The sequence below is a fragment of the Odontesthes bonariensis genome, chromosome 7 (genome assembly GCF_027942865.1).
Source record: "Odontesthes bonariensis isolate fOdoBon6 chromosome 7, fOdoBon6.hap1, whole genome shotgun sequence".
Taxonomy (NCBI): domain Eukaryota; kingdom Metazoa; phylum Chordata; class Actinopteri; order Atheriniformes; family Atherinopsidae; genus Odontesthes; species Odontesthes bonariensis.
The window spans coordinates 18,077,428-18,093,651 of record NC_134512.1 but is presented as its reverse complement, the minus strand read 5'-3'; the positions used below and the strand labels follow the sequence as shown (position 1 = coordinate 18,093,651).

At 45.2% G+C, this 16,224-nt stretch overlaps 2 protein-coding genes across 3 annotated transcripts in view; one reads left to right on the top strand and one right to left on the bottom strand.

The window, feature by feature from the left end:
* chd2 (chromodomain helicase DNA binding protein 2) overlaps positions 1-2,024 on the top strand; it is a 28,769-nt gene extending 26,745 nt beyond the window's left edge. For both annotated transcript variants that reach the window (XM_075469818.1, XM_075469817.1), the window contains one exon: positions 145-2,024. In XM_075469818.1, the coding sequence (XP_075325933.1) occupies positions 145-430 (286 nt within the window). In that variant the 3' untranslated portion in view covers positions 431-2,024. The remainder of the gene's footprint in view (positions 1-144) is intronic.
* A 784-nt stretch (positions 2,025-2,808) lies between these two features.
* rgma (repulsive guidance molecule BMP co-receptor a) lies at positions 2,809-14,340 on the bottom strand. The gene is made up of 4 exons (XM_075469816.1): positions 13,849-14,340; positions 10,198-10,313; positions 7,645-8,162; positions 2,809-5,773 (listed from the first exon to the last, which is right to left on the bottom strand). Exons 1-4 carry the CDS (start codon positions 13,860-13,862, stop codon positions 5,072-5,074), a joined length of 1,350 nt encoding a protein of 449 aa, XP_075325931.1. The 5' UTR covers positions 13,863-14,340; the 3' UTR covers positions 2,809-5,071.
* Between the last annotated feature and the right edge of the window lie 1,884 nt (positions 14,341-16,224).

The following is a 16,224-nucleotide window of genomic DNA, read 5'->3' as shown; positions in this document are numbered from 1 at the left end:
ACACTTAGACAAGGTTGACAAAAAGTGATGGGCTGCATGCTTCTGTTTCATGTATTTTCTGAAAGAACTCTTCTTATTTATAAGAAGAATGTGAATTCTCTCTCGGCGACAAAGAAAAAATCCCATTTGAATGATCTTTTTCAGGCATTCGGACCCCAAAAGAAGACGTCCTGACGAGTTCCGTCCCAACTACCACCAGGGAAGTGAAGGCTCCCATCAGGACTTCCGGAGGTTGCCGGACCACAGGCCAGCGGGTCCAACCGGGCCAGAGCACTACAACAGACCCTTCCCCCCCGACAAACCTCCTCCTCTGTTGGACCCTCGCTCCCCGCAGTCTCAGAAGTCTCCCCAGGACTCCCGGTCCCCGCTGGAGCGGCCCGCAGAGCCCAACTCCGCAGCAGAGCCAAACTGGATCAGCAGGAAGACATAAAGGTCTGCCTGCGGAGGCTCAGACACCGACCCGAGTGTTTTGTCCAAGGTCAAAGCCTTGTGACGCTGCTGATGGACAAGTGTGAACTCGCCATTAATAAGCTCACTGTTGAAAAGGGAACATGGACTCTCTTTACCAGCAAAACCAAACTATCTGACTGTCTTCTCCCCGTGACTGTGGCTGTGAGGGATTTGTACCCTGAAGGAGGGAGTTTGTTTTCCGTCCGTCTTAAAAAACGGAAACGAAACTGAAAACAATGTTTCAATGAACTGGCTCATCACTTTATCATGGTAAGACTGAGTGGATTGCCTATGGATGCTTAGTCCCGTGGACTATTAAAAGGAACATTTAGGATGCACGAACTGATGAGTGATCTCAGCCCTAAAAGTGCCTGAAGGTTTTGGCCTTTCGAATGGTAAATGTATGGGATTATTCCCAAAGGAACCATGACATGGACATTATTATCATTATTATTGTTTTTTTGTTTTTTTGTGTTTAGCTTCAAGTATTGCAAACGATGTCATTCGAAGACTTTTTTTGGTACACTAGAATGTGAAACGTGTCGTCATTTGCACCTCGAAAAAAAACCTCTCCGATGTAGCCGGACCGAATCACGGGAGTTTCACAGCGGATGAATCGCCCGGGGAAACTCGATCGAACGAGCCAGTATGTTGGATCTGTACACACTCGTCAGGACTTTCGAAAAGCTTTTAAGAAAATTTCCCGTTGGTCGCGTGTCGAACGGATTGGGATCTCTGTAACTGCAGCTGTAATAAATCCTTTACTGCTCTCTTCACTGTCATCACTTTGTAGGCTCCATGAGATTGAAACCATCTAAGCAGTATTTATTTCAACTTGAGCAAAGGTTGATAACACTATGAATTGGAACCACCCTTTATTTTTTGACTCGCAGTATTATGATGGTTAGGAATGGCACTTCAGTCCCTTCTTTAACTCGCCCATTCTTCCACACAATAAAAGCGCTCATTAAATAGGTGGTTTTCCTGAATCAATGGTTTCGGGTCAAATGCTCTGCTCCCCCACACAGGCGACTGTGCTGTTGCAGGTCGAGAAGCTATCAGGAAGTGGCTCTTTGACAGTATATCACCTCTTGTCACTCCTTCTGTGCCAAATCTGTTCTTGCTCCTGTCCTGATGATTAGTATTTTTTTTTTCTTTCAAAGCTGCTTCATGTGTGCCTTATTTATGTGTATTGACGTACTATTCGCTCATAATTCAATTTGAATCCGTAGAAGGGACCATGTATTGTGGTAATTCGTTTGGTTCTGTGACTTACAGAAGAGCTGATGATTGAGGGGATATCGTTATAAATGTTAATATAAAGAAATCGTGCGTGCGTCTGTGTTGTCTGGGGCACTTAGTCGACCTGTTACAGTGAACAGCCAACTTGTTTTTTATTTTTTTTATTTTATTTTCCTTCCCACTTTCAAGTAAAGCAAGCAACAGTTCCTGTATGATATGTTCTGTAAGAAAGTCTAAATAATTTATATTTGTGACGATACCACTCTTCATGAGAAATGTGCTGTACATATGTTTGGACATATGTAATAAACTTTGCTACACAATGAAATTCATTTCCTTATCTCTGTCTCTGTAAACTTACACATAATGGGACTCAATATCAGTCTCGTCCTGTGTAAAGACACTCAAGTAATTAAATATTTTATTGTCTATATATCTATCTATATAGATATATATAGAGAGAGATACATATCTCTCTCTATATATATATAGTATAATATATATAAAAACGCAATATGTGAGAGCCGGACCGGCTCTACAGTTTCTTACAGGGTTCACACGTGAGAAAGTTTCATTTTTTTCTGTGGCGTGGGGATTACAGCACAGCTGAGCTCGCGCTCCCTCTCATTACGCCCAATTTAAAAGGGAAAAAAAAAAGAGAAACCAGTCATTTTGCACAACTAGCTGACACAAAAAATCCTCGAGTTTAAGACTCCAAATGTCGAAATGTAAGATTTATCCGGCAGAAAATGTGTCTCTTTGTCTTATTTCGGGGATGAGCTGATCACCCCACCAGTTTACCTGCTCTACGCAGAAACGCGGAGGCAGTTAAGCTAATTTCACTTTGGCGTTGATCCAAATGGTTCCGTCCCTGAACAAATCGTCTCTATATTTTGTCTTTTGGACCTGAGTCTGCACAACTAAATTATATCACCTGCCATAAGTGGTTATAATATAGATCAATTGCCACTGACAGACAAATGGCCCCAATCAAAGATTTCAAAGAGCCCAGTTCCCCCCAGAATCTGCTCCCGTCGATGCTCCGTCCTGACAGCAGGGGGCAGTGCAGCACCGCAGATAAGAACATGACAGCATGAGAGGCTTGGACAGCTCATGAACAAGACACCGTCTTTTATTCAATAAATAACTTACATTATAAACAGCGGGCACGAGGGACCACATTAGACTTACACACAACAGCGTTTGAGCTTTCTGGCATTTTTCCCATTCAGCTACGTTTTACTCTTTTCAAACCATCGCACGTCGAACAAAATAAGAGCTAAATGCAAAACATAATAAAGTGCTTTCGACTCAAGAACATGAACGCCACGTGACACTTTCCCTACATTCTCCTTTCTAGTGAAGGTGGGCTGCTTTCAAGGTGTGTGATGTGCAACAAAACACGCCTTTACTTCTATAATAACCAACCATAATCTGTTCTGCGGCGTTCATGTTTTTGAAAAAAAAAATCCCTTTTGAAAGAGAAAAAAAAAAAAAAAAAGTTCACATTAACCAAAACATCTCATGTACAAAAACTGGAGTGATAAATTCACAACACGACTGGTTATATACAAATTTAAACTCGACAATGCACAAAAACGTATGTACAATCTCACATGATACATGTACAATATACTGTGAAACACAATACAAATTACATCTATTAACACAAGATTCAACATGACAATCATTTGTTTGTAGGACAATTTATTATTATTCTTTTTTGTCTTTTGTTGTTGTTCTTGTCAAACTGCACCGACATGTATTCCAAATAGCAGTAGTAAGGCCTGCCACACACTTCAGTGTAAAGGAGAAATGACCATAGCACTGCGCCCCGTTGGTAACGGCGTCCACGGGAAGGACTTCCCACACGGACGGATACCGAGCTGAGCTTCAAAGCTCTCGCAGTGAGGAGCGCGTGTTGACATGAAACGCAAGAGGAGCCGAGGTGAGACTGCAGAGACGGACTCGTTTTGCTTTAACAGTATGCGTTACTGTACTTCATCAGCTTAGCAAACAAAAAAAAAAAAAAAAAAGAAGAAGAAGAAAACCCACAAAACACGAGTTATATACAGTGAAGGATTTCACCTTAATGTCAAACCATCTGAAAGATGAAATTCAGCTGTTCGGCAAATGTTGGCACAAGAGCGTGTTTCTTTGGCAACGAGTTAAGCCATGAAGTCACGTTTACAGACATATGCTTATCATTTACTCAGAGAGCTGGGTCAGCACACTGCGAACTGACTGGAGGTGGCATCTCTACAGCGGAAACCAGCAGCACCTACACCGCTGTCCAGCCGAGGCTCGAAGCGCAGACTTTAAACTCTTAAAGGTCTTGCACTTGGATTGGCCGACCTGCGATTCTGTAAGCGCTCAGAGTGCCATCCAAGTTTGTTCCTTTGCTTTCTTGCTCGCTACATTCACATAACAGACTTGAAACACGAAAACTGATCAACATGTCAGCTCAAACAATGGAGGGAGCGGTTCCATGTCACTGGAACTGACGTGCAGCTGAAAACAGTCCATTTTCATTAGTTCCCGTTGGAATTTGCCGTTTGGCTGAAGGAGCCCGTTTGAACAGACTGGAAGGCTTCGTCTTTTGTATTTCTGAAATTTTGGGTGCAACACAAAGACATGGCAAAGACTTCTCCCACTGGAGGGTTCGGTCTTTTTTTTTTCTTTTTTCTTCCTTAAATCTCATTTCTGGAAACTCCTGCGCCCACAAACACACAAAATTAACCACAGATGCTGGATTCGGCACACATATTGTACTAATGCATACGTACGTACACACACACACACACATAACCTAACAATATGACCCATTAATCTCCACAGCAGACAACTGGAGACGCTGCTCTGACATCCTTTTGGCTGGGTGCTTCCTCCAAAAGGCTCAGGCTTTTCCAAAGCTGGAAACTAATCAAACATGGAGCTGCTTCTGGCCTAAGGTTAACAAAAGCCCCTGTCAGGTCCTCCTGCTTTGCCACATGAGCCACAGAGAGCTTCATTGGCTTTGCACCAATGTGCGGATCAGGGGAGGGAGGATCAGCAAACCCCTCTTTCTGCAAAAGATCATCTTGTCCGGCTTCCCATAGGCATGCGGCCCTGATGAGAATGTGGGATTTAATCCCAGGTGGATACCCTGAGCTCTGGGGTAGCGAGGCTCTCTCACTGCTGCTCCCTTCAAAGACCACTCCAATGAACCAGCTGAATACATGTGATGATAGGTGGGAGAGTGGTAAACTTGTTTGTTTTTTTTGTTGTTGTTTTTTTTCCTCTCCATAGGCTGACTTCAGGACACGACTAAAAAAAAAAAAAAAAATGGAACTCTAACACTCACAGACAGACACAACACGAGGGTATTGTTGTAAACAACCTAAAGGCGAACTGCACAACACACAATCCACAATGAGACGGCGAGGAGGTTGAGGAGGGAGACGGAGAGTAAATCTCTTCCCCGCTCTGCTGCGCTGCTCAGAGCATTATTTTCAAAGAGATGGTATCTCTTGCTGTTTGAGTGCAGCATTTTTACATCCTCAAAGGCGTAGTAGGCCGCCATGGTGAAGTTTATGTCTCCAGAGGAAAGGAGGTCAAACACGCAAGACTGAAAGTACAGATCCTCCACTGGAAGCCGCTCTTTGCACTTGGCCTTTGCAGACTGGTAAGTGAAGCCGTGCGCGCCGGTGCTGCTCCTGGTCCGGCCCGCGCCGTGGGCCTCCGCCACGCGAGCTCTGAAGTTCCTAAAGTCGATGCGCTGGTTGGCAGGACAGCCGTGGAGACACAAATATAAGTCCTGGTTGTCACCTTCCTCCACTGAGTTCACAACTTCCTCCGGCATCCGCACGGCAAAGGTCAGGTAGCGGCCGACCTGCCGGACCACGATGGTCGTTCCGATGTATCGGGCCTGAATCTCCACATGCTGCCCGGGAACCTTCTCCACCACTCGCAGGGTATTAGCCCCGTACCGATCGCCTCCGTTCTTGGAGCCGTCCGCAAACGCAGCTGGGAGCTCATCTGTCTCTGCGTGGTACATCTTCTGGTCCACACATTCCTGGAAGTTCTTAAAGATGATTGTCAGCTGCGGGAGGAGAGGAAAAATACAGTTTATCAGCACAAAAGCTCCGTAACAGGATCATACTCCACACGTTAAGTCTCAGCTCGCGCACTGAATCCTTAATCCAGGTAAACTCCAGTGAATGTAAACGTGAAAATCAAAAAGGGGGAAGTGTTTTTAACTTGTGCAATCGGGAACAAGTTGGTGCTAATATGTGCCGTCTACCCCCACTACCCCACTTAAGTGTCACATTTCAGGGCCGGCTCAACCAGGGGGGAGGCCAAGGTAAACGCCCTCAAAAAACACGAGTCCCGGCCATGTAAAATCAGGCCTCAGTCTGCAGACACAAAGACGATCCATTCATAGCGCTGAAAAACCTGCCTGTGAACCCCCAGAACTATGCTCCAGGGAGTGGCGTCGGGCCAGGACACAGCGATATACTCTGTAGCTAATTAAGTGAGACTGGTCAGGACTCTCCAAGCTTGGTTTCATGGGACACCAACGAGCCATTGTCAGAGCAGCAATACGAGGACAGCCAAGGGGACTCTGGTGTCTGCTTGTTGGAGACAGAGGACAGGAAGTAGGGGGGCCTGCAGAATTCTCCATTAGCTTGACAACTCATGTGTTGCACCAGTTCTGTCTCACTGCCCTTTACCCGTCTACTTCAGCATCTGTTTTTCCCCCGGCTCATTTCTGAACCATTTGATAAGAGCAAATAATTTTTTTTTTTTTTATATAAAAGGCAGAGGCCTCCGTTATCGCTCCATTAGGATGAAGACGGGTTTTATTTGCTGCAGCGAGAGCAGTGGACCAACACGGCGCTCTGCTAATGCAGATCTTTTACCAGAAGGGCCTTGTTTGCACAGGTGGCACAGGCCGCTGCTTTGTTTTCCCTTTTGTCCAGAATCACGGGGCTCGAAAAAGCCGTCTCATTTGCGTCCAAGAATAGCAACATAGGAGAAAAAAAAAAAAAAAGTAATGACTTTAAAAGCTTTTAAAAAAACCAACACAAATACTTAATATGTCTGTCATTAAGAAAGGCTTGATTACAGAAAGAAATTGCGGTTTCTACAAACGCGATTAAGGACAAAGTCCTCTTGTACCTTCGTCTGAGCACTTCAGTTATGATCCTCAGCAGTGATGCTTTGCCAGATCTGGGCCAACTTTTATCTCATGACCCCGACTTTTACCCGTAAGACGTGGCAGCCATCCAAACTAACCACTGAACCATTAAACAAAACAACTATAATCATGTGTGTTCTGCTGATAAAGATGTGAAAGAAAATATCTCTTGATGGGGGGAGGGTATCTGCAGTTTAATGGAGAGAAACTCCTCACTGCGCTCAGTACGAACCGCAATTCGGGCTGAGCCGGGGTGAAAAATGGAGCCTCGTGTTAACATTTGATGCAGCTCTGGCGCAGCATGTCATTTCAAAGGCTTATCGGGGGCCACTGATGTGTTCGCGCTGGGTTGGACTTCTTCATCTGCTGTCGTCCAAACGCTAACCGGCATCCGAAGTTTGACAGAGAAGCAGCCCCCACTGCAGCTCTGACCACATGAAAGAGGACACTCACACAAATACAGAACATGGAGAGATTCCCAATCTGATGAAGCATACACCCTCAACCATAAAACAAATGTCACAACAGGGAAGGCTGTAAGTTAGTTCCCAAACTTTTTTTAAAATTTTTTATTAAACGACTGATATTCTAAATCCATCCATAAAAGACTAAATATAGATATATATGTATAGATATCGATAATCCTTCGGGTTTCGGGCTGCAGGTCAGACAAAACAAAACACTGGCACACAATGAAGACGGAATGCCTCGTTGGCTGATTATTTGCTTCCACCACACAAACAAGCACACGGGAAGAGCAGAATGATCCTCACCTTGGTGGTGGCGGTGGCTAAAGAGCCCGGCACCACAGGGGAGTTGGTCACCTGCACAGACAGGTATTTGTTGTGGATGAGCGGCCAGGCTCCTTCCACCTTGCACGTCTGGAAGTCGTCGCCAAAGGTTCGGAGGTGCGGGTCTCCAAAGAAGCCACAGTGGGTGTAGTTGGGCGGCGCTGTGCTGCGTGAGAGACTGCGCTCATAGTGGCACACTTCGGGGCCATCGGAGCGTTCCTGGCTGTCGGTGAGGACCGGAGGCAGAGGAGGAGGAAGTGGGGTCCGGCCGTGCGGTTGGGATGTCGGTCCCTCCTTGGAGCAGTTGTGTTGGTTCATTAGGTCCTCTATGCCATGCTGGGCGGAGTGATACGTCAGGTCACCCCTGCAGGTACGCGCCGTCCGGCGCACACAGCTGTTGTACGCTCGCACCGCCGCGCAATACTCCTCCTCCGGTCCAGGGTTTGAGGTGGAGGCCCAAAATTCGGCGTTGCACTTGAGGATCTTGCACTGCAGACTCACTGTCAGAGTGGAATCAGAGAGCATATGAGCAAAGGCAAGTCAAGCGCATAGAGAAAGCCATGATTACGCTTTGAGAAGATCCGAGAATGTGTTTTTTTCTGAGCCAATCGAGAACGCACAGGCAGCCATTACTGTTTCTCTTTAAGCTTGCATTGCCAAAAGGTGACCTTGTTTTTTTTTTTTCTCGCATACGATAAAATAAACCCGCCAATATGACAAACGGCAACAAAGACCTAAGCACCGATTATCTCCTTTCAGACTTTGTCCATTATCTAGATGGCCTTCGATCAGAAAAAAAAAAAAAAAAAAAAAAAAAAAAACACCTGCAAAAAGCAGATCCAAGCATCAGCATAGATGCAAGGCATGATGCTATTTATAGAGCGCTGTACTTCCCTTTCACACCCAGTGCCTTCTATCTGGATCCTAATCTGCACTTTTACTGATCATCAACGCTGCTGGTGGGTAGATCTCCAGCTTTTACACACCCTCCGACTGACTCTCAGCAAAAAAAATAAATAAAAATAAAACAGCACTTCAAACATTTCCCGAGATGCGACGCTCGTTGCGACACCGTGTCTGACGGTTATCACCTTCGTCTAATAAAGCATTTATTGGCATAGGCTGTTTCGCCAACTGTCTTGAGGAGGGGGAGAGTCACATCAGAACACTTTGAAGTCCCACTCTTGAAAGCCGCTTCTCTCACTAACCCCAGCGCCCCTCGGCACTTACTTCCACCATTCAACCGATGGCAATAAACTAATCTGATCTCAACTATCAGCACGTTATCACTTTGTTGTTTGACGGCACGGGATTTAAGAGGGAAACTGATGAGGGGGTTGGGTTTAAAGTGAGCCGACTGAGGCGTTCCCACCAGTCCTGGGTGGCAACAAGATGATATCCAATTGAGAGTACGCCACCTGGTTATGACAGGAGTAGCTATGATCAGCCCCAGGTTAACAGGGAAGGTGTGACATTGCTTGATCACATTTCAATGCCATCTTTAGAATATGTTTCTGCCCGCCTGCTTTTGTGATCCATGTGATCCATGCCCCCCCCCCCGGCTAGCCGGCTGTAAGCATGCAAAACACATTTCATTACCACTGAGAATGTTTCGAGATGACTGACCCCGAATAAAATAAATCTAGAACAAGATGTAGCACGCTGGATTGAAAGCAATCCAAAGGCATTCAAATCATATGTGAATTTGAGGGGTGGAGGGTGTTATCCCTCACACACAAAAAAAACCCCAAGTAACTGAGGTTTAAAGTAACCTGACCCAACCCTGGTCCCCACTTGAAATATAACTGCTGCCTTCCTATTGTGCCAGCACCAATTTATCGGATCAATAAACGCTTAATCGCTACAGCACTGCAAAAATCAAGCAAAAACGTTAAAAAAAAATTGAATACATTTTTTGAAAAGTAGTAACTTTCAATGAGCAAAAGAAAATGCTGGAGCGTGCCCCCACCCCCAAAAAACACAACGAGGTTGGAGAGTCGCAGCAGCCTCGAGAATACCCTGTTCTAAGAAAACAAGGGAAAACTACCGAAAATAGTCCAGTTTACGATGCAAGGGCAAGGGAAATCATCGCCAGTGATGCGGAACTGTAGAATTCCCCAAAGTTTTGGTGGAAACACCTGCGGGTTAAAGCTTAGCTCTAAACCACCATAATCGCTGTAATCTAGTAGATCTTTATCACGGATCGCCCCGTCGCATTACAGTACGTTTACCCGTATTTGAACCCATTTGCAGACCCCAACAAAAGCCCCTATGGACGACCAAACTAAATGGTTGACTGTTCATAGAACTAAAAATGTTGAAAGAGCAGTGGTCGTCGGGCCGGGCAACTTTGGTGGCCACGGTTAAAAACCAATAAAAAGGGCGAACATCGCGAAGGACTACAAGTTAGCTAACGCTAAGTTGTGATTGCAACTTCACCTGTAGCTAGTTAACATTATCCTCACTGTGTCGGCGTGAGGCGTGCCTGCTGTGACTTTAGCAAAAGGTTTTAAGAGTGTGTGTGTGTCTTCTTACCGGTGGGGAAAAGCGAGAAAAACACGGCGAGGACTCTGCAAACTTCAAGCGCCGAGGGTCTCCCTCTTTCCCCCATAACCATCCATCCAGCTCGGGGTCGCACTTCACTCCTCTCCCTGCTCACATTGGATGAAGGAAAAACAGTGGAGAAGAGTTAGCTGGAGCCTCCGACAGCCCTGCTGGAGAAAAAAAAATAACCCGAAAGAGTTCCGAAGCCAGAGCCCCGTCTTCTCATCACTGCCCGGCGAGACGCTGTTTGGGTGCCCTCCTCTGTCTGAAAGCTCACGCAGCGGCTCCGGCAGCGTTACCCAGGCGGCACTGAGTGCAGCGCGGGCGGCTCGGAGCGCGGCAGGCAGCGGAGGGAGTGCCGAGGAGGTGCAGCCTCTGCGGGCCGGCGGGCACTGAACCAATCACGGCTGCCCGTTTTGCCCCTTACAACACCCCCCCTCCTTCTCTCTCTGTAAGTCTCGCATTACACCTCAATGTGCGGACTTGTTCGACTTTTAACGACCCACAAAGTGGTCGTCCACAACACCATGTGTAAGAAAGGCTTGTTTTGATGCATGAAACACAATAACTTCATTGTGGGGGAAGGAAAAAAAACAAAAAACGAGGAGCCAGCTTCCACTGAACAAGTGCGAGGATACACGAGGATAGAGGAGAAAAACATAAAAAAAAATAAAAAAAATCACGTCCATTCACGTTCATGTCACTATACACAGACTTTATATACCCTGGGACATGTACACCTTGCCTAAACTGTGCTAAATTGAACTCTCTGGTAGGCCTCAGCTGTGGACCATGTGTGTGCAAAACTGGTACCAAAGACATCAAGAACATTTCCATTTGGATAAATGCAGCTATAAAACACCTTGGGCTTTAATGTTTACCACAATGTTAACAGCTCATTTCAGTGAATGCTGGAACGAAACAACAACAACAAAAAAGAAATCAACAGATAAGTAGGGGTGCGACTAACTATGGCTTTCTTCGCTGAATGATCGGCTAGTTATTTTCTGAATGTTTTGGTCGATGAGATGTGAAACAGTGCAGTGGAGAAAAATCAGTTCTGCAGAGTTAGTTTAGCATAACACGTGACGTAGAGCAGTATCATATCAGTTTAGAAGGAGGAAATATTTAGTAGTTTTTCGGTTCAGTGAGCTGACAGTTTTGCCTTTGTGGCAAGTTAAAACTACTATAAGCATAGTAAGTAGGGAGGTAGATATAAAGAAAGTGTGACACTGGAATTAAACTGCTTTATGGAAATCTGGTGTCCTGAACAGAACATATAACTGAATATTAAACTTTTAATCTTTTGGAGTGAAATGCTTTTGCCACTGCCACAGCTATAATTCTAGAGGCAGTGAGCTCACAAATTCAGCATTAAAGTGTACATGTGTGATGTGCTTGATTGTAAGCCTGTCTTCAGTCTGCTAAATTACTAAAAAAAAGACCCCAGAACAGTACTGTAAGCATGAACTATGTGTTTGTAATGACACCTCCAGCTCTATAGGGAAATATTCTGCTTTTTTTACCTGTTGCAGTTTAATCCAGTTTCTATGAAGTAAGCAGACTCGAGCCCAGTAAGCAGGAACAGGTTAACACATTACCGAATCAATGAGAAGAACCGCAAGAGAAGGGATTTCATCCTGATTGAAAGTATCCCTGCCGTTCGTTTACTTTTGAGTTTTTTTTAATTGGAACATGAGTATTGCTTGCAGGTTTATGGATTTTTACAACATCTCCTCAAAAGAGCACACAGCTGTTGTTCCCCTCCACTAAAAAAGGACCACGCTCCCTCTTTTAACTTTTAGTTGAATTTCACAAATGCCACATTGCCGGTGCCTTTCATTGCCATTTAACCCTAAATACTACCTGACGGATGGCTGTGCACTCGGCTTGTGGCTGGCAGTACAGTATTTTTCCACAGAGTGGTGAATGTCTTTGTGGTTGCTGTCCCTCTCACGGGTGATGGATATGTTCATGTACAATGAGGTCTGAGCCTACACATGTTTTCAACAAGGGTGGCCCTGTGCAGACTTACTTCCAACAGTAATATGCCAAGCTTTCACATCTGAAATGAATGAGCGCAGCTGAAAGGTCTAAGCTGCTCGCTGAAATGTTTTGATGAATTGTGGAATATTTTTGGACTATGGCAGAGATACTGTGGCTGCAGCAAACTCCGAAATGAAATTGTCGTAACACCCCCAAAGGCTTTGATGTATGCGTCTTTATCAAGTGTTGGGGTCCAATGCAGGGTGGAAAAACCTCAGAGTGCTTGCATACATCAGGTTTAAGGAGTAGGCGGTAGGCTGCGCTCTGCTGCACACGTCTCTGCACAGTTTGCTGCTACTCGCACAGTTGGGACATCTCTACTTCGAGTCAGAGCTGTGCGACTATGTCCAATTTGCACAGTTGAAAGGTGTTGGCCATTTTGACAGTCTGTTCAAGTGGCTGAATCGTTTATTCAAACTATGTCAGGCTCCAGTTTCCCCAAATCTCACGTTTATGCCACTGGAAAACAAATCCTTGTCCACTGCTTGTTGGACAAATCGAGCCATTTGAAGACTGCAGCGTTTCTGTTCTTAAACTATATTGTGTGATATGTTTTTCCACAGATGAACGACATAAGCATTGATAAAAAATGATCAGTTGCCGTGGCCCTAATTGTCGTCAGGGAGGGCGGCTTCATCAGGAGACAGCAGTATAGGTTGAGGCCTCCTCTTGTCAGTCTTTAAAGTCATAATGTAGGAGACACACTAATCAGCGCATGGTTTGATTAATTTCAGCTGATACAATCTTATCAACAGGGCTGATCCACATTATCATCTGTCATTTATAAATTAGGATTATTTAGAAACATTTGTCTGACTCTGCCCTCCACTTGCTGTGCACTGCATAATAATTAAACAGATCCATGAATCCAGTAGCTGTAACGTAATCACCTTTCTTCTTTTCATGAAAAGCTGCTTTACATCCCTTAAATCACCTGTTAATGCGTGTTGTTTGGGTAACAACGGCAGGCACAGCTTAGACACTGTGATGCTTACTATGTTAAAGTGTAAGTCATGTGCCGGGGTGGTGTTAAAATGTCATTTTCTGTAGATCTGCCTCGACAGGCCCTCTTTTCCAACAGATGGCGCTTGTTAAGAGCTCCGACACGAAGCTTCAAACCATGACACAAACGCACATGGCTTTATGAGGACAAGCAAACCTGTCATTAAATTTGAGCTTTATGGACAGCTTGGTTATTGGTCTAATTGGGGCTGTCAGGCATGGAGGATTTAAAAGGTGAAAACCTTCATTAAACAGGCGCGTTCGTCCTGCTGCGCAGCTCCGGAGAAAATCCTCCTTTACGCAATGCATGCTATACATATTAGTTACTATGATAAATCCTGGAATTGTAGTGAATAAAACAGCGTATTTCCGTATGCAGCAGGAGTGGAACAATATAGTTGGTTTAGTTGCAGTTTGTTGAGTGACACTGGTGGATCAGGTTGTTACTATGGCAGAAAAACCGAAAAGATGATTGGAAAACAGGGATATTTGGAGGTAGACAGGAATCCAAAGCACACCGCTGACTGCACTCGAGTTAAAGAAACTCGTATCATACATTGAAATTTAGTCTCGAACAAACAAGAATCGACCAACCTTGGCGGCTGCATGGGCTCTCCGCGCCTCTGGAGTCCTGCAGAAACCCGGAGGACAGCGAACAGGAGCGAGAGGAAGCAGACTCCTTTAACAAAAAAAAAAAAAAAAAAAAATCTCCTCTTTGAGAAGTCTGTCACAGTAATCCGAAATCAAACGCACTCAGCGGCTTTCTGAGTGTAAAGTCCTCCTGCCTGTACATGATGCCTAGCGATCAGCTTCTGCAAAGTCTGCTCTGCAGTCAAACCAAAGCGTTCATTCTCTTAGTTATTTAAAAATAGCCTACACTTCTCGCACCCTGCGGACGCGGATCCCCATAGCCATTGCTTCACTCATTTCACTATCAGCCGATTGGAAAGGAGACATGATAGATTAAGTCCTGTAATTGGTCTCATCCGCGTGCCGAATCCAAATTGTTAGTTATGGTCGACGACGGGGAGAGAAAAGAACCCTGAGGGCAAAGCCGCTGCTGCTGCTGCGTACAGCCCCAACCCGCTGTCTGGATGTTGTGAAATGGCTAGTTAGAAAGTGTGAGAGAGACAATGATCGACTCTGCATGACGCCGCATGGAAGCCCCAAATCTCAGACACCCCCATACACACACACACACACACACACACACACACACACACACACACACACACTGCTCGTTCATCGAGTTTAGCTCTCAGACGCTTTGGAAAGAAGTGGGTTGGCAGATTAGGTCGCAACTGCGCTGAAAAGCCAAGCAGAAATTAGTTGAATATATTCCACCCCATAAAATCAACTGAAACCAAAATCCACACATTGTCAGCACTGCTTACACTTGAGTCAAATGTCATTCTACTGAAGTTTGGTGAGGAGGGGCCTGTCTCTCTGCTCTACATCAGAAAACTGTCGTTGCATCATGGTTTGGGTGTCATTTCTGCACCTTTCACTGAGTGTGAAGCGGAACTGCAATCTTAATTCATCACATTGATCTCCAACAAGCAGCCCCACAGTCAGATCCATCGCCAGTTAACCTCCATCGGTGCCTCATCTTTGCAAATTCCAGGTTTGAAAAAGACAAATCCTCAATAATCAGGATTTAATGGAGGATCAGATGGACAAACACTTTGCAGCTGGGGGGAGGGGGTGGGCCGTGCTCAAAGGCAAAGAGGGCCGCAAAGAGGCTGCACCTGTGTTTTAGGATCAGACTGCATGCAGGAAAATACCACCACAACTCCCCCTCCCCGCTCTGAAGCTTTTCAAGCCTTCACAACATAACAGATTCCCTCCATGCCCCAGTTTTCCTATGACTCTCCGTAGCTAACTGAAGCACCAGAATGATCAGGAATCTCACTGGCTGCCAGACTGATGTCTGACAGCACAGATGTAGACCTGTCTGAGACCTGACATTACCTAATGAGCCCATGATTTCACCTTCTATCAGTAGCTGTTATTTGCATTGAGCTATTGAACACAGCTGTCATGTTGCATCATTCTTTTGTGCATCCAGCAAGAAAGTGACCCCCACGATCCACCCATTAAATATCAGCCCTGTCCTCCCCTGATGGCCACTGAGAGGCAGCATATTTTATATCGATGTAACAGAACAACATAAAAGAGTGACACCCCAGTGTGAGAAAGGCTTTGGAGGTGCCGGATGCTGGCCCCATCTCAAACACAGCTGGTGCACATGCCATGCGGAGGTATTACGCCAAGTTAACATGACAGGCCTGCTTTACGTGGCGCTTTATTAATAAATGCTTTGATTTGTCTCCTTTTTTTTCCCCCCGCACGTGCACTGCAGCTTGGTTTCTGCTTCTTTTTATTTATTTTTATAGAATAGACATTCAGCCATGTTCTTTGGCTGTTAAAGCAAAAAGCATTGGGTTCAGCCGCTACCCTTGGGGCCCTCTTTGATTTCCTCTAGTCGGCAGTGATTTTCCACGGCAAAGTGTTAGAAACAGAAGAAAAATCAGCAGAGCAGAAAATACCTGAGACCAATGTACAAAAGATTACAAGGTCTGTGATCCAGCTTGAAATGATATATCTCAAACCTGTAATACTGGGAAAAAAAAAAAAAAGTTGCATATCCAGACCAAGACTGATATCTGATTTATGCAGGATTATGAGAAATTTCTGCACGATTTCTGCAATAGAATGAATCATAAACCACATTCTGTAATTTCAGCAAATGCAGAGGAGTCGTTGCCTCCCTGTCTGGTGATCTCCTCAGTGTGTCACATGTTGTGCTTCTTCACTGTCCCATCTAAAGTTCAGCAGTGACTTACAGGAAGGCCCAACAACAGTGATCTTAGTTGCACAGATTCAGCTTCACTCCCTTTTTTCAATCCGAGGTGGGTTCCCCTCCCTTTACAAAAAATGTGCTTCTGAACAGCTCGACCGCATGTTGGG

What these genes read in the sequence shown, in the direction of transcription:
- rgma (XM_075469816.1), bottom strand. An exon ending in TTTCTCGCTTTTCCCCACCG is followed by an intron (nt 8,163 to 10,197) that starts GTAAGAAGACAC and finishes CCACTCTGACAG; the next exon opens with TGAGTCTGCAGTGCAAGATC. An exon ending in TAGCCACCGCCACCACCAAG is followed by an intron (nt 5,774 to 7,644) that starts GTGAGGATCATT and finishes CTCCTCCCGCAG; the next exon opens with CTGACAATCATCTTTAAGAA.